Raw genomic sequence first — 25,861 nt, 5'->3', positions numbered from 1 at the left:
AATAAGGTACATGGTAAAGACGTAGTGATGAGGGTTTGAGACTCTTAGAAATGGAACACGGGAGCCACAGGTATGGTAAAGGCAAAGAGGCTTACACAGTCTTGCCACTTAGGCTAGTTCTCAATTTCCTTCTTAATTGCGGCAGCGTTTCATATATTATTTAGATCTGTCTGACCCTTCTGCAAAGTCTGAATGAATAAATAAATGATTACTGAGAACTTCAGACTTAAGCAGGGCAAGAAATAGGCAAAACTGATTCTTTTCCTGAAGATAAACAACCCATACTCAGTGTACTGACTCCTTGCTTTTCTCATTCATTCAACTAATACTTATTATTCAGTACCTGCCATAGGTCAGGACTATGTTGGGCTTTGGTAATACAGTGATAAACAGAAGACATGGATACTGCCCTCATGAATTTTATAATATAATTTATCATCATTAGATTTGCTGAATATTTTTTCATTATAAAATTAATATTATGTTACTATTATTATTCTGTTTGTGCCTTATCACAATGGCAAACTCTGTTCAGCATACGTGTAAATAATTACAGAAGGGTACAAACTCAAATGTGTTTTAACAGGCACTTACTCTACATAGTAGATACCATAGACAGGGTCATCAATCTTTTCCCAACCAGCAGGCAGTTCTGAAAAAGAAAAGAACATTCAGACCAAGAAGAGCATATTCTTGAAGAGCCTAAGGATTTTCAACAACTGGGTTAGGCAAAAAAAGACAGACTCATAAAATAATGCCTTAAATCCAATTAAAACTGCGTATCCTAACCAAAAAAAAAGAGTGAGAATTATTTTATTGGTGTATTTTTCTACACGAAAAGCAATTCTTTACTGATATTTTGCACAAGCAAATGAAACTTAATAAAATGCAGTCTCAGGTGCCTTCATTCTAAATCAACTATTAAATGAGATTTTAATGGAAATATAGTTAAGTTTTGCCTCAAACGCCGAGTTCCTATTTTAAATATTCGCTGTTTTCTCATTTTACTGCTAGACTACCTTATCACACAAGCAAAAATGCATGAACGTTTCCTTTCATTTTCAATACAATAGTGCCGTTTCTGTTCTCCCTGGAATAAATTAAAATTTGCATCTTATTTTCTCCTTGTTCCTAATTAAAATGCTACCGAGTAAATAAAAAATGGCCACATGGAGTTGGATTTTTGAATTGCACACATCTACAACTCAGTTGCTATATCTGGACAGGCCCGTCGTCACCGGGGCTGTGCCTATGAAAGCAGAAACACAGGTCCTGCTCTCCAAGACTCACTACCTAAGGGGGTAGACTTTTTTCCTCTAAATGTGGTGCTAAAATGGCATTGGGTGATATGTATGCCTTTCTGAAAACTCACCTGTGCTCTACCGAACTTCATAAGGTTTCATATCAAAGGTTGCAACTTCATTAACTAGGTAACAGTGGGTTCTGTCATGATGAGAACCTACTGTGAAAAAGCCCACTGCACCAGATGATTTGGTGAAAGAAGCAACTACATTGTATTTTGCGTCGTTAAACAAGTCTTCAGGCAGAGCAGCACTTCTCCTTAAATTTCTTTCCCTTCTTTCTGGCTCAAGGTAAGAAACGGAGTCACGTGCACGTGCACGTGCACACAGGGCTAATTACTTAAAGTTTATGTTTTGCTCAGATTTGGCTGCACATCAAGAGACATTAGTTTCATGGTTTTTGCTCCACCTGATATTTGTTTTCAAACGAAGAGACAGGTTCCCCCCCTTTGCTTCCTTTTTGTAAACAAAACACTTAGCAGGTTTTAAGGAAGTCTTTGGATTCTGGGAGACATAAGCTACTAAAAGGCAAGGCAGGGCCAACATGCAGATGTTGATATAACTCGGCATTTCTGTACACAGCGTCTTGCTGACGGATGCAAATCAAATGCCTGGGAAACGGTTTCCCCTCACAATGCTGGAAATTACCATTTAAATGCAAACGAACCAGGAAAACATCTCCAAAGAGTTGGGAAATCAGAAGATTACAAAAAGGCCAATTGGTGCCCACACATGTGCTTGTGCTGCCATGGGGCAGAAGAGCGAGTGGGTGTGAGGGGACCACATCATGTTTAACCAAACTTCTTTTCAAAATCTGTAACCTTAATATATGGCCTGATTATCTTCAGATAAAATAGGAGAAAAAATTAAGAATTCAACTCATTCCATTTATTTGTCAAACATTTATTTAGTGCCTACTGTCTGCCTGAAGGTATGCTAGGTGCCAGGTACACAAAGATAATTACAAGTGCACCGGCTGGGCAGACAATTCATACATCACAGGGTAAGTGCTTTGATGGAGGTCCAAGGAGGCTGCAAGATAAGAAGCCACCTCTGACTTTGCCCTGTCACCTACTCAACAATTTCCATACTAGAGTTGAGACATGAGGTCGGTCAACTGGTATTTCTGGACATTTGTAAATTGAAACACATCTTCTGGGACAGATTAGCAAACTCCAGAAATGTTCCAGTTTTTCCAGCTAAAACTCATTTAAAATTGAAAAGACAGATTTCTCACTTCCCATGTGGTGATTAACTTAATAATAGGAATTAGTCTCTGAAAGCTTAAAATAGAAATGGGTCATCGATTTAGAAACAGAAGATGTTTGTCTTCCAATGTGCCATTTGGTTCTAAAAAGTTGAAAATGGCAGAAAATACTGAAGCCCAGAAAATGACGGCATTACAAATTTTTTTTTCTCTAAACTACTCTAAAGATACATAGAGAGCCACACCCCCATGTCTAACAACTGTCAGACATCAGAACAGTCTGTACAAGATGTCACCGAGATTTCAGGTGGCTCAGACCCTTTTGGGGTTGTCCAGATCTTGGTCTGAACTTTAGCCCTAATGTTTTTGTTTTTGTTTTCTTAACATCTTTATTGGAGTATAATTGCTTTACAATGGTGTGTTAGTTTCTGCTTTATAACAAAGTGAATCAGCTATACATATACATATGTTCCCATATCTCTTCCCTCTTAGCCCTAAGGTTTTATCAGTCTAGTGTTTGGCTAGTTACTTAACATCTCGAAATCACATCTTTGTCCTGGATTTACCTCAAAGGTCAACTGTAGACTAATTAAGGATGTTTGTAAAACCTTTTACACAGCACCTGGCACCTAAGCTCAGCTAATGGCAACGGTTCTAGGAAAGCCCAAAAGGAACTGGACAAATCTATATGGCCTGCTTGCTTGCTGTTCCTACCACTAAAAATCTCATGTTGTACTAATCATCGCCATGGAAGTGAATATGGAGCAGAAAAATGTTCCAAGAGTTGTGTCAGGGCACAGACTGAAAGTCATGTTCACAGCCAGAGATATGGTTCTACACTGTAATTCAGTGTTGATTGGGAGGGGATCTCATTTCCCTATCTCATGAATACTCTGTAATTCGAAAAGAAGGTTCTTCAAGTGCTTTTTCATTCTGGGGAGATTACTGCAGAAGATGTGATAAATTCTGCAAAACCAAAGTGCATGATGGAGCTAGTGACCCAGCCCAGACAATAGAGTTCAGAAATGACAATTCTGCAATCAAATGGTCTGTCCAACACCCAAGCCCACCGCCCCTGCCTCTCAGAGGCAGATTATAGAGAGGGTTTCCTTGTCACATCTGGAATTGTACTGTTCATTGAAAACCTGACAGTTGCTATTGTTTGCAATTAGGATCCTCTTATTAAGAAAATGGGCAGTGAGCTTGTCAAAGGAATCTGAAGTGAATGCAAGGAAAAACTGTGCGTGTGTGTGCGTGTGTGTGTGTGTCTGTCTGTCTGTCTGTGAATAAGGACACATCTGGGCCATTTCTATTGTATACATGTTTCTCTCCTGCCCCATATTAAACACAAAAAGTATCATAAGGAAACACTGAAAAGTCCAACAAGAAAGAATTAGTTACTAAATCAGAAAACTGGCAAAAACAACATGTGCTGATCTCAGGGGCAAATATTAAGACATATTATTATTAAGTCTCCTCTTAAGCCCAATGAGAGCTCCTCTTTCAGCCCCTCTTTACAGGTAAGGAACAGGAAGCTAAGGGAAGGTGAATGACTTGCCCAAGGTCACAGAGCAAGTAAGTGGCGGAACCCAGATATGAGTCTAGGCAACCTGCCCTGACTCCAGAGACAGCTCCCACTTCACCAAACCATCTCCCAGAAGTGTGGCTCTGGCCATGAGAAGGTAAGAAGGTAAGTAAGCCAGTAAAACTTACTTTGTAGAGTCTTTAACAGCACAGGAAAGTTTCTACAATGTTACAGATACATGAGAAAAGAAGACAGTTGATTCTTTCCTGAAAACTTCAACATTCAAGCTTCCACAGAAGCAAATAAGGCTGTGCCCTTAAGCACAGTGGAATTATCTCACCAACTTCCCACACACAGTGGTGGGCACTAACACACATTAGTCAGGTGGCCAGAGTAGTTTAAATTGGTTCCGCAGGGGCTTCCCTGGTGGCGCAGTGGTTGAGAGTCCGCCTGCCGATGCAGGGGACACAGGTTCGTGCCCCGGTCTGGGAAGATCCCACATGCCGCGGAGCGGCTAGGCCCGTGAGCCATGGCTGATGAGCCTGCGCGTCCGGAGCCTGTGCCCCGCAACGGGAGAGGCCACAACAGTGAGAGGCCCGCGTACCACCAAAAAAAAAAACAAATAAATTGGTTCCGCAAAGGATCGAGGCACTCATTTTTCATCTGGAAAAGCTAGTTCTGGGGCTTCCCTGGTGGCGCAGTGGTTGAGAGTCCGCCTGCCGATGCAAGGGACACGGGTTCGTGCCCCGGTCCGGGAGGATCCCACATGCCGCGGAGCGACTGGGCCCGTGAGCCATGGCTGCTGAGCCTGCGCATCTGGAGCCTGTGCTCCGCAACGGGAGAGGCCACAACAGCGAGAGGCCCAAGTACCGCAAAAAAAAAAAAGCTAGTTCTGTCTTTTTCAATGATTTTATCTAATATCACTGGATTGATACTTTTTTTTTTAATTTATAAAACGAGTTTCAAATTGTTCTGTTACACAGGTTGAATCTCAAGTCATTCCTACCACAATGACCACAAGGACAATTTATTGTACGTCTTTAAAAACAGATCTTTCGGGACTTCCCTGGTGGCAGAGTGGTTAAGCATCCGCCTGCCAATGCATGGGACACAGGTTTGAGCCCTGGCCTGGGAAGATCCCACACGCTGTGGAGCAACTAAGCCCGTGCATCACAACTACTGAGCCTGCACTCTAGAGCCCGTGAACCACAGCTACTGAGCCCGCGTTCCACAACTATTGAAGCCCGCTTGCCTAGAGCCCGCGCTCCACAACAAGAGAAGCCACTGCAATGAGAAGCCCACGCACCGTAATGAAGAGTAACCCCCGCTCGCTGCAACTAGAGAAAGCCCGCGCTCAGCAACAAAGACCCAACACAGACAAAAATAAATAAATAATTAAATTTATTTTTTAAAAAAGCTGAACATAAAACATTTAACTTAGCAGGGAATATAATTCAATATATTCCAAGAGGAAAGATAAAAGAGTTTGGAATTATCTGCTAATGTAAATTATTTCTGAACTGCAAGAGCCTGGACGAATCAAGACTTGATTTCCATTGACATACACACTCTGAGGAAAATGACACATATAAACCCAGGATCCGGTTTTCAAGCCATTCACTATGGTTACAAAGTCAACATGTAGCCTGTGACTGAGTAACAACATAATACTAGGACTTAGTACCCATTCAGCTAATCAGTGGAATTGTTGTACTGCTGTTACTCTAAGATCTTTCAGCTAGTCTGGAAGATTTTTGTTTTGCTTTTCTGTATTCCCCATGGAGAAAGCCACCCACACCAAATAAATAAAGAAATGAGCCTGAGATAGATTATAGGAGAGTTCAAAGGACATGGCAAGCATCTATCCCTGTTTTTCCTTACTCCTGAATTTATGAGAGTATCTGGCACTGATCTGCTAACTCTCATTCTAGTCCCAATTCCCTCAGAATTCTTCTTTGTAGACACAACTTATTACAACTCTGTGTGATGTCTGCAGTCAGACACATGGGTTGTATACGATTGACCTTTCGTGGCTAAGCCGGAATGAAAATCATAATTGGAGAAGTGCAAACTAAAGAAACAGAGGGATTAAGCAAGTCACTGGGGACCAAGGCAACCAGGGCAAGTTATGCAGGCTGGGAGGGTTTACCTAGTTCACTGTCCAGCTCCTCCGTATGGATCCCTTCTTCTCCAAAGGAATAGCAGGAATGAGACAGAAAAGAGAGAAAGAAAAATTCAGACACCAGCACCAAGAAAAGAAACTCCCCTCAAGAAAAACAGCAGCAAACACATCACTTTGTTTTGTCCTTACCTGCATTGTGGCTTATTTCATTGGCTTGACTACTCAACTCGAGACCTCAGTGTAAATCACAAAACGGGAAGAGCTGATATTGGCAACATAATTATATGGCTCATTTCCTTGCATGGCAAAATAGGGTTTGATCGGTTGTAAAAGATGACAAACACCTTTGCGGTTTCAACGTCCTTACGTGGCAAGTCACTTATTACAGGTCTTATTTCAAGCAAACAAAGCTGTTAGACCTTTCAGTATTAGTCCTTTTAATCCTTCAATAATCTTCTAGTCAGCGAGGCAAAATTACTTAACTTATAAGTAATACCGCTGCCTGAAAAACGGAAGGTGAGGTCAAATTGAGAATACAGGTTCTAAGGTGAGCTACACTTCATCGTCTTTCAAAAGGAGTTAGGAAAATGAACTATGTCAGGATGATATACATGGGGGAAGTGAGGCTTGATGGCTGCCTCAAAAGGAGCAGTGGGAGATGGAGCTTACTTTGTATAAGACTTCTAAGTCAAACAGCTCAGAAATAATAGAATGAAAATGTTCTCTGCAATTTCAGTGAGCAAAACAAGAAAAGATCCTCTCCATTCTTGATGGTCTCTGGCTGTCAGTAAAGCATTTTATGTTGACTGTGAAGAGAACACAGGACAGCACACAACACATCAAGTCATAGACAGTCACTCCAGCTACACAGCGGGTGGCTATCCCCTCCACTCTAGGCTCCACAAACACAGGGATCAAGCCTGTTTTCACTACTGCAATATGTTCAGTGGCCACTGAAATTTTTGATACATAATAGGTACCAAATATTTCTCAGATGGATGAATGAATGTATGAACAAATGAATCGATTATTGACTTTAGTCACCAACGCGGCCCTACACACCTTGTAAACTCTTGATTTAAAAACTCTCCAACTGCCAACAATAAGGTTGACACTGGTATTGTTTCCTAAGAAGGGAATCTTATTTACATAAAATCGTTCACGAAAATGGCCTTTTGGATACTATTTAAAATATCTTTGGGGGCACTCATTCATTTCCTCAAAACTTCTTTAATGAGAACTACTACGTGCCAGTCACTATGCCAGGTGACAGCGACATCGAAATGAGCACCAACAGGCACATCTCTATCCTTCCGGGAAAGGAAACATGGCCAAAGCTCACACAGATAAAAATTAAATTAAAACTGTGGTAAGTTCTCTGAAGTTAAGATACATAATAGACTGACCTAATCATATCTGGGGGCAAAGTCAGGGGCAGAGTCCCTGAGCTGTAATCTGAAGGTTATGCAAAATTTAATGAAAAGACTTAGAGTGAAAAATGACTAGAATTTAAGCTCTGCAAGAGCAGGGTTTCTTGTTTATTGTGTTCAGTGATACATCTGAAATTCCCAGAATGCACTGGACATAGAGAAGGCATTCAATAATTACTTGTGGGATGTAAGAGGATTCTAAGAAGGGAGAACTGCACATCTAACGATCACGGAGCAGCACCTCGATGAGGACTCGTGGGGATGAAGGATAGAGTACAGGTTGGAACGAGAGTCAGACAAGCTTAGAGACTGAACCACAGAGAGCTTGGAGACACAAGCTATGGACTTGGCATTTACTGAACAGACCACAGCCATTAAACAGGGCTTGAGGTGGTGGTGATGACACAAAGACATTTTAAAAAACTGCTCTGAGTTCGGTGCAAGAAGGAGAGCGGGCAAGAGTCTGGGTGGAAGATGAGCATGACCTTGACCAGCAGGGCAGAGATAGTGAAGAAAATGGAGAATGGATTCCAGAGACATTTGGGAGGCAAGGTGAACTCAACTGGTAGTACATGGGTTAGAAGCGGGTGTTAAGAAAACTAAAACGGCATGAGGGACTCTTACGTATGTATGAATTTACCCTCCACTGAGATGGGGAATACTTACAGAAGACCAGATTTGGGGTGGAGGTGGAATCATTAGTTGGGTTTTAATGAGAATGAGTTTAAAGTCTCTTTGAGACAAACAGTGTTATTAAAGATTAAAATACTGGCCTGGAGCTCAAAGGCAAGGTAGAAGGCCTCTAAGTGAACTACTAAAAACAGAAATAACAGCAGGACTTATACACTGAAGATCAAAATCCAAACTAGTTTCTGACTTTATCGAGATAGGAAAAAGAAAATAGAACATTTTTACAATAAGTGTGATGCCATACTGTTACATTTGATATGCATGTGACCTACAGAGAATAGAAGGAAACACAGGAACAATATGGTGACCAACAAGGTGATTCTTCTTTATGTCATGATAATAAAAAACAATACAAGGCAGCTTTGTGGTAAATGGCAAGAGAAAAGGCAAATATGAGAACTGATACTTGCCACTGCGGTATAATCTGGTTATATACTTGTAACATTTGTGTATAAAGGCACACAGACATACATATAGTTTCTAGCAGAAAAAGAATCCATGAATTCTAATGGTGAATGGACAATTACTAAGCATTTGGTATGAATACATAGTTGTTCCAAAGGGAATAACATTAACACCAATGACATGAATTCTAAGAACTAAAAATAACCAGCATTGTTAAGAAAAACATTCAGTAATTCTACTCAATACTTTTACTCCATTTTTCTCAGTAAAAGCTACTGGAGCCTTCTATTATCTATAAAATTATATTAACAGGCATTTTCATACATTCCCAGTATAATTATAATGGATACTGACATTGAAGATCTGTTGGTAATAAGAGGGCCTAAAATGGCTTCAAAATCATCAGGCATCAAATAAAGATTAAATTTTGTTCTGAGAAGTTTTATGGTTGGAAGTATTTTATGTTCTGAACTTTGAAAACTGGTCACCTCTGTATTATATATTAAATAGAATATGTGAATAATCAGGACAGTCCATTATCCTTAAGCATGCAAAATAATGCAGCTCCCACACCTGTTCCGTTTCTTCTTCAGGACTCAGCAACTGAAATAAAACAAGCCTCTCAGCTATGCCTCCTCAGTCAGAAGGATTTGTATTTCCAGTTGAAGTCACCCAGCTAAACATGAACACGCAATTCTATGTTCATTTCATGTAATCTGCGATCCACATATAGTCTGGAGTGTAAGGTTTTGACAGGATCATATTTTACGGGCTTACATTTTCAAACAAACCTCACATTTATACGGACATCAATTCTGCTCCATAGGATAAATTAATAAAGTTTCACTATCTTACAGTAAAATGTGTATTCAAAATTATACTACTAATTCAAATGCCAGAAATCAATAATGAGTAGCAAAGCAAGCCATTTCCCTTTTAATTTGTCCATGTCAAAAAGCAATTTTGGTACAACTTAGGATAGACTGAAAGGGAACACATTTGTTCCATCTTAATTTTCTTTTCCTTTTGCAAAAGTAATTAGAAATTCCAAAGCCTTGAAATAAACTTTTCTTTTTTATGATAGTAACTCTTATAGACAATTGATTCTTTTTTCTTTTAATTAACAGGGAGAGTGGGGCTCAGTCTCTTTTGTGGAAGAATAGACTTTCTCATATTTAGGATATACTCTAAGTCACACACAGACTCCCAATCACAACAAAATCTGCTTTCTTTATGCTGAACCTGGAGAAATAATCAAATTATGAAGTATGAAGAGTTCAACAAAAGTTCCTGATTTTTTTTTTCTCTAAGACTGTCACAATATATGATTAGCGTCCAATAAGTAAGTGATCAGAGCATCTTTGGTTTCTAAATTCCTAGAGACTTTCTAGAATTTCCTCCAAGTTCCTGAAGGCACAGGTTGCATCTACATTTGAATACTTTCTGACTGTGCTGAAGTTCTGTTTCTAACAGAGAACTGAGGATGCCTTTAAGTTTAAACAAATCATTCTTTGAAAGCAATTTTGCTGATTTCTCTCCTGCTTTTGGAAACCATAGTGCACTTACTAGAAACTGGATTACCTTTCAAAAACCCATTGTTAGAAACCCGGTTGACCTTGCTACAATGCTTTAAAATTTGCATGTGTGAACAAGCCCCTTAAACCCAGACCTTCCTAGCTCCTTACCATCATCTTCACACTCTTCCAGAGGCTTCTGCTGCTTGTTCAGGCACCGAGGGTCTAACCAAGATGTTGTTTTTGTGTTATGGCTGAAATCCAGAAACAAAAACAAGAAATATGTTTGAAAAGAAAAAAAAAAAAAAAGGAAAAAGCTCAATGACAGAAGATTTAAACAGTCTTGAACATTTACTCTCTTCTACCAAAGAAAAGATACTGTCTAACAGCAAACCGAGGCCAGGAGAGAGCCCCGGTTTGGAATTATGAAATGGCTTGAAGAGGGTCTTAGGGAGGCTGCTTCCTTACTCTAAGACATCACCATTCCATCATGGAAAGCTTAAAATGTAATACCAGCTTTATTTTTGAAAACTGAGCTCCAAATCATACCCCTTGTCTATACAGCCTACTCTTGTCTAGGCTTATTTTAGTCTTCACATTTGTCAAAGAGCGCATTCCAATTTATTTTCAATTTGTCTATGACTTCAACGTTGGATGCTGGAATTCACAAAGAAGGCTGCTATTTCACTCGTTATATTACATAAGAATTCCCATGACTGTGTGAAACTACTTCAATTCATGCAAGTGGCTTGAAGCTGCTAAGACATATCATTCATCACAGTATCTTAAATTACGCTTCAGACATAGTGAAGGCAACCCCAAATTACCTATCACAAATCGAACCGAGACCAAGGAAAAGCTTGGAAAAGCTGCACATGTCACCCCACTTCCTTCTGGAGGGTCTAGCCCAACCAGAGAGGAAGTGTTTCAATAGACACTGTTGCCCTTCAGTCATGGTAGAAATACCAGGAGAATGACTGGGAGAATTGACCAGAAGCATATCTGGGACAAAATTCTGCTTGAGCAACCAGTCCACTCTATGCAAACTAAGTAAGAGGAGCAAAGAACTACAAGTCCAGTAGTTCAAGCTGCAAACCAGAAACAAAGCATAGAAAATTTAAAAAAAAAAAATTTTTTTTCCGAAGTTTAGGTAGTAAACTAAAATCTGAAGTTTTGGTTGTAAATACATTGAAAAAATTATCACAGTTTTTAATTTTAGATTCAAATCTTATTAATTGTTGGGAAAAAATTGAGGCTTAAGTGAAAAACAGAATGTGCAATTGTGTACAGACATTATCTCAACTGTGTTAGAAGAAAAAAACAGGGCTTCCCTGGTGGCGCAGTGGTTGGGAGCCCGCCTGCTGACGCAGGGGACGCGGGTTCATGCCCCGGTCCAGGAGGATCCCACGTGTCGCGGAGCGGCTGGGCCCGAGAGCCATGGCTGCTGGGCCTGCACGTCCGGAGCCTGTGCTCCGCAACGGCAGAGGCTGCAACAGTGAGAGGCCCGTGTACCGCAAAAAAAAAAAAAAAAAAAAAAAAAAAAGAAAAAAGAAAAAACAAATGAAAGTTAATACAGTTACAACTAGGATCACCAACAGCACTTATTTGTCCTCTTAGAACTATCATAATCTGTTATGTCATTTACATATAAATTACAATTTACTTAATCCTTACAAGAACTCTATGAGAGGAGCATTGTTAGTATTAAAGTGATTACTCCGCATTCTCCACATGGGAAAACTGAGGATAAAGATGTGAAGAAACCTGCCCAAGAACACCCTGTTGATTCATGGAATCAAACCCAGGGAGTTCCGGACTAGAACCCATGGTCTGCACTATTCCTACATAGTAGGAGTGCAAAACTGGTCACTGAGAGGAGGGAAGATTATGTGTGATATTTTAAAAAACACTTTTTAATCTCAAGATAATTGTAGATTCACATGCAGTTATAAGAACAAACAAAGGGAGATTCCACATCCCCCCCTTACCCAGATGCCACCAAGGGTAACATCTTGCAAAACTATAGTACAAAGTCACAACCAGGATACTGACAGCCAGTCAACATATGGAACACTTCCATCATCACAGGATCTCTCATGTTGCCCTTTGATAGCCACACCTGGTTGCCTTACAACCCCTCCCTTTGAAATCCATTTTTAATCCCTGGCAACCACTAATCTCTTCTCCATGTCCATACTTCTGTCATATCAAAAATGTTATATAAATGAAATCATACAGTATGTAAGCTTTTGGGACTTGCATTTTTCATTCAGCATAATTCTCCTCGAGATTGTTGCATACATCAATAATTAATTCTTTTTACGGCTGAGTAGTATTCCATGGCATGAATGTACTACACTTTAACCACTGAAGGACATCTGGGTGGCTTCCAGTTTTTGGCTATTTGGAATAAATCTACTACAAACATTTATGCACAAGCTTTTGTGTGAATATAAGTGTTCACTCTTCTGGACAAATGTGCAATGGCTGGGCCGTATGGTAATTGCAATGTTTAGTTTAACACACTGCCAAACTGTTTTCTGGAATACCACACAATTTTACATACACACCAGCAATGTGTGAGTGATAGTTTCTCTGAAGCTTCACCATCATTTAGTGTTGTTACTATTTTTTATTTTAGCCATCCTAATAGCTATATATATACCTATAATATCTTTGTGGTTTTAATTTGCATTTCTCTAATGGCTAATGATGTTGAACATCTTTTCATGTGCTTATTTGCCACCCATATATCTTCTTCAGTAAAATGTCTGTTCATGTCTTTAGTTCATTTCCTAACTGGATTTTTTTTTTTTTAACTGTTGAGTTTTGAGAGTTCTTTATATATTCTAGATACCAGTCCATTTTGAGATGTGGGGTTTATAAATATTTTCTCCCTGTCTGTAGTTTGTCGTTTCATTTTCTTAACAGTCTTCTGCAAAGCAAAAGTTTTCATTTTGGGGGCTTCCTTGGTGGCACAGTGGTTGAGAGTCCGCCTGCCGATGCAGGGGACACGGGTTCGTGCCCCGGTCTGGGAGGATCCCACATGCCGCGGAGCGGCTGGCCCGTGAGCCATGGCCGCTGAGCCTTCGCATCTGGAGCCTGTGCCCCGCAATGGGAGAGGCCACAGCAGTGAGAGGCCCGCGTACAGCAAAAAAAAAAAAAAAAAAAAAAAAGTTTTCATTTTGATGAAGCTGAATTGATCAATTATTCCTTTTAGGATCATGTTTTTGATGTCAAGTCAAAGAACCCCTTGCCTATTACTAGGTCTCAAAGATTTTCTATGTTTTATTTCCCCCATAAAAGTTCTATTACTTTACATTTTGTACTGTATGATGATCTATTCTGAGTTAATTTTTTTCTAAGGCATGAGGTTTAGGTTGAGGTTAATTTATTTGCTTCTGGCTATACACTTGCTCCAGCACCATTTTATTGAAAAGGCGATGTTCCTTACATTGAATTGCTTTTGCATTCTTTGTTGAAAATCGGTTGGACACATTTCTGGGCCTGTTTCTGGGTTCCATTGATCTATGTGTCTGTTTCTTCATCAATACCACACAGCCTTTATTACTGTGGCTAGTTAATAAGCCTTGATATAGGCCAGACTGATTACTGTGACTTCATTCTTCTTTTCCAAAACTGTTTAACCTATTCTAGTTCCTTTGCCTTTCTATATAAATTTTAGAATAAACTTGTCTATACTAACAAAAAGCCTCACTGAGATTTCCACAGGATTTATATTAAACCTGTACACATATTTGGGGAGAACTGACATCTTCACTATACCAATTCTGAGCCTTTCAATCCATGAATAGAGTAGGTCTCTCCATTTATTTAGACTTTCTTTGATTTCTTTCATCAGTATCTTGTAGTTTACGGCATACAAAATCCTATACATGTTTCATTAGATTTATACCTAAGTGGCATTTTTTTAAAGTAAATGTGAATTACATTTTCTTTTGAATTGTGTTGTCTGCTTGTTCATGGTTAGTATATAGATATACAACTGATGCTTGTATGCTTATCTTTTATCTTGCTGAACTCATTAATTCTAGAACTGTCTTGTACATTTCTGGTGATTTTCTAGATAGATAATCAATCTGTGTGTCTTTTCTTTCCTTTTATTTAGGGCTAGAATTACAGTAAAATGTTGAATAAGAGTGGTAAGAGATAATATCCTCGGCTTATTCACCATCTTGCAGGGAAAGTTTTTTGTATTTCACCAGTAAGTATAATGTTAGCTGTAGGTTTTTTATAGATGTTCTTTATGAAGTCAAGAAATTCCCCTATGTTCTTATTTTCCTGAGAAATTTTCATCATGAATGAGTGAGTTCTGTCAAATACTTTGCGTCAATGAAAAATATCATGTGATTTTTTTTTTTCCCTTTACTTGGGTCTTAATATGGTGGATTACATTGATTAATTTTTCAAATACTGAACCAGTCTTGTATCCCTGGAATAATTCCCACTTGGGCATGGTGTATAATTTTTTTTCTGTATTATTGATTACTGTTTGCTAATATTTTGTTATAGGTTTTTGCATCTATATCCAAGAGGATCTTGCTCTGCAGTTTTCTTTTCTTTTTTTCGTGGACTATCCTTGTTTGATTTTGGTAACAACGTAATACTAGCTTCTTAAACATAATTGGGAAGTGCTCCTCCTCTTCTATTTTCAGGAAGAAATTGTGTAGAAATTTAATTCTTCTTTGAATGGTTCTCCAGTGAAATCATCTGGTTTCTAGAATTTTCTTTTTCAAGAGTTTTTAAATTATAAATTCATTAGGGCTATTTAAATTACCTATTCCATATTGGATGAGTTGTGGTAGATCATGCTTCTCAAAGAATTTGGTCTATTTCATCTAAGTTGTCAAGTTTATATGTCAAAACTTTCTGACAGCATTTTCGCATCTTTCTGATGTCTTCAGGGTCTGCAGTAATTCTTTGTTTAAATTTTAATATTGGTAATTCACACCTTCTCTAATTTTTTCTTTGTCAATCTTGCTAGAGGTTCTTCAATTTTATTAATCTTTTTGAAGAATCAGCTGGTTGTTTCATTGATTATCTCTGCTGTTTTTGATTTCATTAATTTCTGCCCTTTGTTTCCTTCCACTTATTTCACATTTAATTTGCTTTTCTTTTCTAAGCTCTTAAATTGGGGCCTCAGATTATTGATTATAGACTTCTCCTCTTTTCTAATATATATGTGTAGTGCTATAAATTTACCTCTCATCACTCCTTTGGCTGTATCCCACCCAAGAGGGTGAGGAGTTCCTTGTTACTACTGGGTAGAGATGGGAGTTCCAGCTCCACACTAGGGCTCTTCTGACACCAGCTTGGCTGGGAGGGGTAGGAGTGCCTTATTACTGTTCCCACTAACTCTCTGAGGAGGCTGGGGGCCACTATACCACTGGTGGTAAAAATGCTGACTCTTCACCAAACCTCCTCTGCCACTACCCCAGTGGGGAGAGAGGCTGCCTTGTTACTGCCATGTCAGGATGGGCATCCAGGCTCCCCCAACGTGGTCTCCATTAAACTTAGATGAAGAAAGGGGGAGTGCTCATTACTGCCGGGCTACAAAGTCCCAGTTATCTTCTGAGCCTTTTTGGACACCACACTTGCAGGGAGGTTTGAGATCCTAGTTACATCCTGTGAAGGGTAGAGGACTAGGCTTCTCACTGATCTTTGCTGGTAGAGGTGGGAGCACAGGCTTTTGTGTCTTGTTGGCTGAAGCCCAGCAGTTATTCAATAAAAGCTTCCTGCCTTGCAGGATACCCTTCCTGGTCCTCTGGCTAGAGAGAGTAGGCTTTTATGAGGGCTTTGCTATTTGGTCTCCACTTGTTGGTGCTTCTGAATTACTAGCTTCTTCAGCTCCAAGTCTGGGTTATATGAGGTAAAATGAAAACTCAGGGAACTCACCACCTGTCATTTCTGTGATCCCAAGTTCCCCAGCCAGTCTGCCTCATTTTTATCTCCTTTTGAAGTCTTCTTATGTCCGTTTTCTTTATAATATCCAGAGTTTGTAAGTCCATGCTTACTTTTTTAATGTTCTTAAATTCCGGTATTTCTTAGATTTCCCATAAACTGTAAAGCTAACATAGACACATATATGTAAAACAAGGTAGGTCTGATTCTATAGAAATTTAACTTGCTATTCAATGTAAGATACTCTAAGATGAAGTTCTTCAGAACGAAGGACACTCGAAAACCCATTAACCAGGATATATAATTAGGCTAAAATAAAAATGGTATTATCTAATAATTTAATACCTACAGAATTTGATAGCTGCAGACCAAATCACAGAGTTGTCATAATAAGCCATACTTTTGCATAAATTTTCTATTAAACATTAGACCAATGAAGATTGGCCTGGCATTGGTTAAAAGCTAAATTAGGTTATGAAAAGTGAGCAAATCACTGTACTCTCCTATAAATCAGCCACAGTCTTAGGTCTTTACTAACCATTTTTACTAAGCACAGTCCTCACTAACCATCAAAATAACCAACTTTCTTTTTTCAAATTCATCAAGTCAGTCTTGAGCAAAATTATCGATACATTCTTTTTTTTATAAGTTTATTTTATTTATTTTTAATTTTTGGCTGCGTTGGATCTTTGTTGCTGCGCACAGGCTTTCTCTAGTTGTGGTGAGCAGGGGCTACCCTTCGTTGCAGTGTGCGGTGCGTGGTCTTCTCACTGCGGTGGCTTCTCCTGTTGCAGAGCATGGGCTCTATGTGCACAGGCTTCAGTAGTTGCAGTGTGTGGGTTTCAGTAGTTGTGGCACGAGGGCTCGGTAGTTGTGGCTCATAGGCTCTAGAGCACAGGCTCAGTAGTCGTGGCACACGGGCTTAGCTGCTCCGCAGCATGTGGGATCTTCCCGGACCAGGGCCCGAACCTGTGACCCCGGCATTGGCAAGCAGATTCTTAACCACTGGGCCACCAGGGAAGACCCTATTGATACATTCTTTTCTAAAAATTTGAGTTTCACATATTACTCTGTATTAGGAATTCCTCTGTTATATTTTCCTTTGCTCAACATAATTTTTCCTTACTAATGGACATAACTTTAAAGGCAATTTATTGCAAAAGCTAAGTACAAAATTCTAAGCTTATAGGTAACATCCATTTTTATAACATTTAAACTCCTCTGTGGTAACCAAATGATGATAAAAATGGTAACAATAACAATAATGCTCAGTAATTAATACTAGCCCACGCTTTACATCCATTACCTCATCTAACTCTCACGAAAATCTGACAGGGTAGGCATGATCCACAACATTCATGTCCTTCTACACACAAGGAAAACTGAGATGCAGAGAGGCAAACTCAAGTTCCCAAGATCATACAAATAGTAAGGGGTAGAAACAACATGAGTTTTTTAGGGGAGCTCTTAACCACTATATTTCCCTAACTCCCAGGAAAAGACTTCATCATCCACCCCTGTCTGCAATAAGCATTCGTCATGAACATGAAGACAGAAATATGGACTGTCCCCTCCTTCTGGTTGGAAAATAACCCAGGAGGTATAGTTCACTCATCTCCGATTTCCCAGGTTAGTTCTGAAAGAGGGTGTTACGAGACCTAAGCCTTTTCCCTCACTCCCATGTCCTTAGGAAAATTATACTTTCTTACCCTTGCTGATTTTTCTAATTACAAAATATATGCTAGAATATTATTTGAGTGGAAATATATATTCAAACCCCACAGACATGTATAGTGTAGTTAAGAAAATAAATTCTTTAAATTCCTTACTTAACTCAAACTCAAGTGTTAATAGATACTTCCAGAATTTTTCTAGACATAGAACTCTATCTACATATTCACGGAAAACAAATATACACATATAATAACACAGCAGATATGTGTATATGCCCATATATTTTACAAAGGTGAGACACTTCATATGTTATTCAAAAATGTCCTTTGTTATTGTTCCCTGAACAGCAGATCTTCAACACTAATCTATTGGGTTGGCCAAAAAAGTTCTTTCGGGTTTTTCTATAACATCTTATGGAAAAACCCAAATGAACTTTTTGGTCAACACGCAGTATTTGAGAAGAACAGACTTACCTATGTTTTTAATTATTTTATATATTAATTGATCATTTTGTTTTTCTTTTTTATGGTACATAAAACTATGGTGAATCTTAATAGGGAATCTCAACAATAGAGCCAAAGTACAACATTTAAGAAATTGAGTGTTGGTTAAGAAATTACATTATCTTAGATTTTCTAGAATGGTTTCAGTTTTATGTAATTTTTTCCTTTCCAGTACAGGTTATTTGTTCAATATTTAACTATATAATATTAAGTTTTTAATTTTGAAAGACTTTTCACATCTCTATATTCTCAAACTTCAATCCTTATACCTTGCACCATGCAAAAAAATTAACTTAAAATGGATCACAGACCTAAATGTAAACTATACAACTTCTAAAAGAAATATAGCAGAAAAAGACTGCATTTTGACTTTGAGTTAGGCCAAGATTTCTTAGCTTCTACACTAAAAACACAATCCACAAGGGGAAAAAAAAAGTGATAAACTAGACTTCATAAAAATTAAGAACTTCTGGCTCTTCAAAAGACACAGTTAAGACAATGGAAAGAAAAGCCAGACTTGGACAAAATGTTTGCAAATCACGCATATAATAAAGGAATTGTATCCAGAATATATGAAGAACTCAAAAAAAAAAAAAAAGGAAACTACAACCCAATTAAGAAAAAATAAGCAAAGGATTTATATATTCTAAGCAGCTAGATATATTCTTCATATATAATACCATAATTTATATATACACCACAGTTTAGTTGTCTAACTCTTTAGGGAAATTATTAATCTTATGCTTCCTCCAGCTCTTCAGTTTCAATGATTAGGATGTTATGCTAATTGCTTTTTTGTACAAGGCTTGTTAAATCGTAGGAGAGAAGACCATCAGCACACGATCAGTCCTTTTACAATAAATTTACATCAGTAGCTGCTAGAAAAAGAGAAAGAAGGGAAATGGAGAAAGAGAGAGATTCAGGTAGAAATAATGGTACTTTACTCTATAAAATAGACTTCTCCGTTTTCGGTATAGGCCATCTCCCAGTTTTCAGGTAGAGGACCTAAATTATCCTCTGCAGAAAGAGGTAGGTATTGAGGGAACTTCTGAGAAGGGTCCGTGATGGGAGCGGCGATGATGCTACTATTGACAGGCGGGAGCGTTGCTTCTTGAAGACTGTGCTCTTCTTGGTCACCAGAATCGGCTGTTTAATCATGGGGAGAGAAAAAAAAACATCGTCAATCATACCCCCCCAAAAAAAAAAAAAAAAATCATACCCCAAACTGAGGTGCTCACTACTGTGGGCATCTATATTCTTAAAAGCCTTCATCCTTTCCTAATTGCTGGACATCGACTATACTGTTTTATTTATTTTTTTTTTTTGTAGTACGCGGGCCTCTCACTGTTGTGGCCTCTCCCATTGCGGGGCACAGGCTCCGGACGCGCAGGCCCAGCGGCCATGGCTCACGGGCCCAGCCGCTCCGCGGCATGCGGGATCCTCCCGGACCGGGGCACGAAGCCGCGTCCCCTGCATCGGCAGGCGGACTCCCAACCACTGCGCCACCAGGGAAGCCCTATACTGTTTTATTTAGATGAAAGTTCTTTTAATTGAAACCATCAAAATGATGAATCAACTTTATTTTACTGAAAAAGAAAGAAGGGGAAAACATGCTCAAATAATGAATTGCTCACAATCTTGGAAATATCAAAGAAGAAACACATTCATGACTCAAACCCTCAAGTGCCTTAAACTAAGAAGGCCATCAGGTCACAGACTGAGCTGTGCTCTCATCCCGTAGGTATCATTTGGTTTCATGACTGAAGAGGACTTTTGGAGGCGAGAAAAAAATCAATTCCAAAAAGTTTAGAATATAAAGACAGCTCTACTACTCAGTCAGATTCTAGCCTCCTTGGGAAAAGTGAGGAGAATGTTACTGTGAAAACCAGGACAGTGACCTCCAGAACAGTATTGTGTTGGTGGACTGCTTTGACTTGAGTCCTGAAGGCTCTAAGTACCTGAATCTCCTTGCCTTCTTATTAACTAGAAACATCAAGAGGTGATGTCATCGAAGTCTCCACAAACGGCATTGTTGACATTCTCAATCTCCATGGGGCTTTAAAACATATTAATCTGGGGATGTAGTCATTTTCTATCTCCCACAGTAATTCTCCTGCAGACATTTCTGATTTACTCAAAGCAGACTGAGGAATAATAAAAGGCTGTTTTCAAATCTTCCCCCGATCAATAGCTCCCAACAACACACATGAGAATAAAGGTAATCCAAAAGTTGGATGGAGGACATGTCAAGCCTATTAAATAACCACCTCCACCAAAAATCCACCGCCGTTGATGAGGCCAAGTGGCTTTTCCCTGCCTTGCATCTACCCCCTCGTCTTCTGGTACAACCGCTCAGATCTCCATTTGGAAATCATCTCCTCCATTCAAGGTCCATGTGGTCCAGGTGGGGACTGACTTATACCCACTCCAAGTTCATGCAGTGGGCCCAAGTCACACCCATATCACTCTTGCCTTTATGACTGGATCGAGCACATGGTCCAAGGCAAACTAATGTAGGCATGGAAGTGCTTGCTGGAACTATCAAGCAAGAGGTAGCCTCTTGATGCTGAAGTTATTAAGCTGATAGATTCCCATGTTGTAAAGCTTGGCAAGACTTGTCTGAAAATTCAACTCATGTAGAGGAAAGCAGAGATGAAATACAGAGAAAGTCACCTAATACCCCTGATGAAGCCTCTCTGATTTCATGTACTCCTGGCCTCTTCAATTGCTTGATCTCCTAAATTCCCTTTCCTGCTGAAACCGATCTGAGTTGATTTTGCAATTTGCACCAATGAGTGCAGGTTAATACAACAACTATAAGTTTGAAGGAAAAAGAGGAAATTAGGCCACTATGGAAGAAAAATTTTGAAATTACTGATCAGTAGCAAAAATTCAAAACATGGCAAGAATTGAGATTCACCCTTAATTCTCTAGGAGCCAAAATGTATTCATTTCTGGTACATCATTGGAAGGTACCCTTCTTAAGCTTAAGTGTATGTAAGAATCACCTGGAGAGATTTTTGTTTGTTTGTTTTGTTTTGTTTAATATTTATTTATTTATTTGGTTGCACCAGGTCTTAGATGTGGCATGGGGGCTCCTTAGTTGCTGCTCGCCGGCTCCTTAGCTGCAGCATGTGGGCTCCTTAGTTGTGGCATGTGAACTCCTAGTTGCAGCATGCGTGTGGGATCTAATTCCCTGACCAGGGACGAACCCAGGCCCCCTGCATTGGGCGTGTGGAGTCAACCACTGTGCTACCAGTGAAGTCCATGCAGAGATTGCTAAAATGCAGACATGGCTCCCTACTTCAGACAACAGATTTGGAATTAGGTTCAAAAACGTGTATTTTGAGAGCACCCAGGCGATGGAGATTCAAGTACAAGCATTATACTTTGAAGACAGAGATACAAAAATTGCTCAACAACAAAAAATCACTAGAACCTTGAGCTTCTAGGAGGGGTTTTGCTCAGCTGGCAATGTGACAGGGTACGGTGCAGCCTCGGGGTACAAATTCCTATGACCACTGATGCCAGGTCGGAGACACAAATGATGTATGTCTAGAACACTGGAGAGGGTGTATCCTTTCTGAAAGGAGCAGAGAACTCAGCGCCAGACAATTAGCATCCTGGGGAAAACTGTACTCAGGGTTTCCGGATTTCTGATTTTTTCGAGAAGGTGGAAATCTATATTTTTATGCAAAACCTTCTAATTTTCCAATCCTAATTCCTTTTAAAAATAAAGTGGTGTAGCACAAGCAAGAAGATGAAAGATAGTGATTATAAGCACTGACTCTGAAGCCAGAATGCTTGAGTTTGAATCCTGGCTTTACTCTTGACTAACTTGGGAAACACACTCAACCTCTATGTGCCTTAGTTTCCTTATCTGTAAAGTGGGGATAATAACAGTACTTACCTCATAAGGTTGTGGGGAGGACTAGTTTATGTAAAGCACTCAGTACAGTAAACATCATCTTATTCATTAAAGTTGTTATTATTAATTTTTGTTTGCAGGTCAGAGCTGGCCCTCAGGCTGCCAATTCATTACAAATAGGCAGAAAAAGGATGGATTTGACAGCAAACCACAGAACAAATCATAGTGTGCCTACTTCTAACCGTGTGACTTTAGAAGAGACTTTACCTTTCTGAGCATTTGTTTCCTCATCTGTAAAATGGGCATAACACACACACACCACAAAAAGGGAACTACATGAAAAACGCCTGCAAAAGTGCCTGGAGCTCAGTGAGTGCTCAACAGAGCTCAGGACTTGGATGTGCTACTGGAAACACCAAGGGTCGAGGTCAGTGATCATCTATTAATATGATACTTAAGAGTCAGAGAAGTGCTGGGACAATAGTAGACATTCCAATAATTTTACTGAAACATTTTAATTAACCTATTTTAATAGAAACTGGATGTAACAGCAAAACAGTGGTGGCCACAGGTGGGCCACTAAATATGAAAAGAGAAACAACTTGGTTTAATCCTGAAGGTACACGATTCATGGAAATGGGAGGGGAAGAAGGGGGGAGGAAGGAGTCCTGCCGGTACTTCAAAACCTCAACTACATGAAGGGAATATTAGCTCACTGAAAAAATATATATGTAATTTTAATTTACTAGAGAAATAAGAAATCCCTCCAGCAACTAGACCTTATTTTAAATTATCCAAATATATTTTATTTTATATGTTTTCAGTGTCTTCTTAAAAAAAAAAAGCTTTATTTACATATGATTGACATACAAAAAGCTATAGATATTAATTTTTCAGCTTTACTGAGGTATAATTGACAAAGCTGTAAGATATTTAAAATTCACATTGTGATGATTTGATACACATGTACATTGTCAAAGAATTCCTCCCATCTGGTTAATTGTTAAAAAAAGGTGATAGATATTTAATGTATACAACTTGATATGTTTGGTTTTCTGTTTCTTCCTTCTAGTTCGGGAGAACCTTAAAACAATCTCATTCTCTGAAAGAAAATCAGAAGTCCAAAAATGAGAGATTGGGGCACACATAGGGCAGATTCCAAAATTTCATAGTTCTAATCATGGCTTTGACTTTACATATGCTCTGACTTCAAAAACTCTTTCATTTAATTTACCAAACATTTAAGAGCACTGCTATCACTCTCTTACTAAAGACTGCCAATGCATCCAAAGAGGACAGGTAGAATGAATTACTGGAACACAGACTGGGTAAGCAAACAGGAGGCTGGATTCTTGCATAGTCTAGTGAGCTCATTAACACACACTATTCCTCAGTGTTCTCATCTGCAAAATGGGGAAGATAATACTTAGGCTGCCTATCAAGATCTCCAGGAGGTTTATAGGATACCTGTGAAAATGATTCATAACCGTAAATAAACATGTAAAACATGTTCATTCATGGTAAATCAGAAGCTTCCCAGCATTTACATACACTGACACACTTGGGAGCATTTGAAGGTGACTCTGACAACATAAGCTCATGTCAAATATACATTCTGGAGCTTATTTTAAATTACACATGCATTCAGATTTATGTGCCTCCCTCACTGTGTACATAACCAGTCAAAACCTTTGAGGCTACAAAGGGCTAATAAACTTGACTTAAAACACAAATGACACAGTGGATGAGCCACGCAGATTCTGGAGTCAGACTTTTTGGGCTGAAATGACAGCTTTCATCCTCACTGGCTTTGCGACACTGGACAAGCAATTAGACCTCCCTAGTATATGCATGAGAGCTTAGCAAAGTGCCTGCCACAGAGCACTGGGGAACCATTAGCTCTTTTGGTAATATCATTATCTCTTGACATTCCAAAGCAATATCTTACCATTAACTGCTAATGAAAAAGAAGCATCGGCAGTCTAATGTTCAACAATAGGGAGGCTGTTGGGAAATCAAGCTTAGGAACACAATTAAATAACATTTTGGGTGTCTCTTAGAGGTGGTTAATGGATGGATCAGCAACTTTTTAGTTGCGGTGGTTTGTTATATATTTTTCAAGTTGTCTATAATGAATAAAATACTTTCACAAATGTTTTAATTTATTTGTATAAATAACTGTGTGCTTTGCCGAACAGTGTAAGTCTACCTTCACGAAGCACAAATTAACAGTGTTCTCTCTCCAGGGCCTCCTTTAGGTCTGTAATTTGGGCATAACTTGTAGGAGACTGTCCTACTGCCTTGTGTTCAATAGTCAAGTTCTACAGTGAGAATCTGGGATGACTTCTCATTACTCGGCTCCTGCCTCCATCTTTGGTTGCAGAAAGGAAGGAAGGAAGGAAGAAGCGACCTCCCCAGGATGCTCCTGGCCTTAAACTCCCTGCTCTTTTATCAGCAGATAGTGCTAATGTTATTTAGGCATGTTATTTAGACATTTTGTGCCCCCTTCAAAAGAACCAAGCAGAAGTCAGCTGAGATCGTACCAAGAGCCTATTATTAAAAATATCCTGGTAAATATCATTTTAAATAGCTCCATAGTGTTTGTACATTTGAATCTGACACTCATGGCTCAACCAGGAGTCAAGACTTCATTATGGTACTGCCACTCTGTGCTCGAAGCAGCTGGTGGATTGCTACTTAAAGAGGTTCGGAGCGCAAGATGCTTTGACACAGCTAGCTTGATACACATATCACAGACTGGGTAGTCTCAATTATTTGAAAGAATTCATATGAGTCAGGGTATGACATGTTGTCAGCTGTCATACTTGTAGTTTGGTAAGTCAGGAGGCATTTATTCAAAATATCCCTTCCGTATTGAAGATGCCCTATCACTTGTATATCTCAGAATCAAGTCTCTCTCCATGCATCCCATCAGGCGCCACTTGGCTTTCTTTTTTTGTGCAGAAACTAATGATCAGACTGCCTTTAGCAATGATGACCCAGGCCCAGGTGGTTTTTTTTTTTTTTCCCCCGACACCAGGAGTTCAAGTAGGGACGTTATGAGGTCAGATTTTCTGAGGCCTGGCTTCTAGAGACAGAGATTTACAGTGGTTAGAAATTGGAAAAGCATCAAGACCTACACTCAACTATCCCTACTCTGTTCTTGCTTTGTACCGAGAAATCTACTTAGTTAATGGAGGACAAATAAAGGCACCCAAGCTTCTTGGGGACCATCCAGTCAGCTTGGCAGAACTGCTTCGATGCATGTTACCCCCAAGGTCTTTCTATTTCTGTGACCAGATCTACATTTTTGGGTTATATCATAATTTGCTATTCTTATTTGTTGGAAGATCAAGACATTAAAATAGTGGCTATTTTTTTTTCAAGGAAGTATTGACTTTTTTTTTCATAATCTGCTTTTATTTCGGTGAGGACTACTATAAACGGATAAAATATTTTGAAGTGGATGAAATTAACTGATTTCAATAAACAAATATGTAGCAATGGGTAAATTTATTCCAGATATTGCAACTGTAGGTCAGCCACTGGCCTAATCCATTCTAATTGAGAAAATGGAAATTTTCCTGGACTCAAATTCTTAGAGCTGGAAGGGGGAACCTAGATGTGATCTGATCCTAACCAGTCATTTTACAGATGAGAGCAGTTAGAGACTATGTTCATAATAAGACAGCTACCATGA

At 39.2% G+C, this 25,861-nt stretch overlaps 1 protein-coding gene across 3 annotated transcripts in view; it reads right to left on the bottom strand.

Moving 5' to 3' along the window:
* The window catches only part of MAGI1 (membrane associated guanylate kinase, WW and PDZ domain containing 1), a 617,596-nt gene that overhangs the window by 95,465 nt on the left and 496,270 nt on the right, over positions 1-25,861 (bottom strand). For all 3 annotated transcript variants that reach the window (XM_065886130.1, XM_065886131.1, XM_065886132.1), the window contains exons 5-8: positions 19,238-19,439; positions 10,366-10,448; positions 6,183-6,218; positions 595-652 (exon numbers count right to left, since the gene is read on the bottom strand). In XM_065886130.1, coding sequence (XP_065742202.1) covers positions 595-652; positions 6,183-6,218; positions 10,366-10,448; positions 19,238-19,439 — 379 coding nt within the window. The remainder of the gene's footprint in view (positions 1-594; positions 653-6,182; positions 6,219-10,365; positions 10,449-19,237; positions 19,440-25,861) is intronic.

Source organism: Phocoena phocoena, chromosome 10 (genome assembly GCF_963924675.1).
Source record: "Phocoena phocoena chromosome 10, mPhoPho1.1, whole genome shotgun sequence".
Taxonomy (NCBI): domain Eukaryota; kingdom Metazoa; phylum Chordata; class Mammalia; order Artiodactyla; family Phocoenidae; genus Phocoena; species Phocoena phocoena.
Note: the sequence above shows the minus strand (reverse complement) of the source record. Positions and strands in the feature narration are given on the sequence as shown.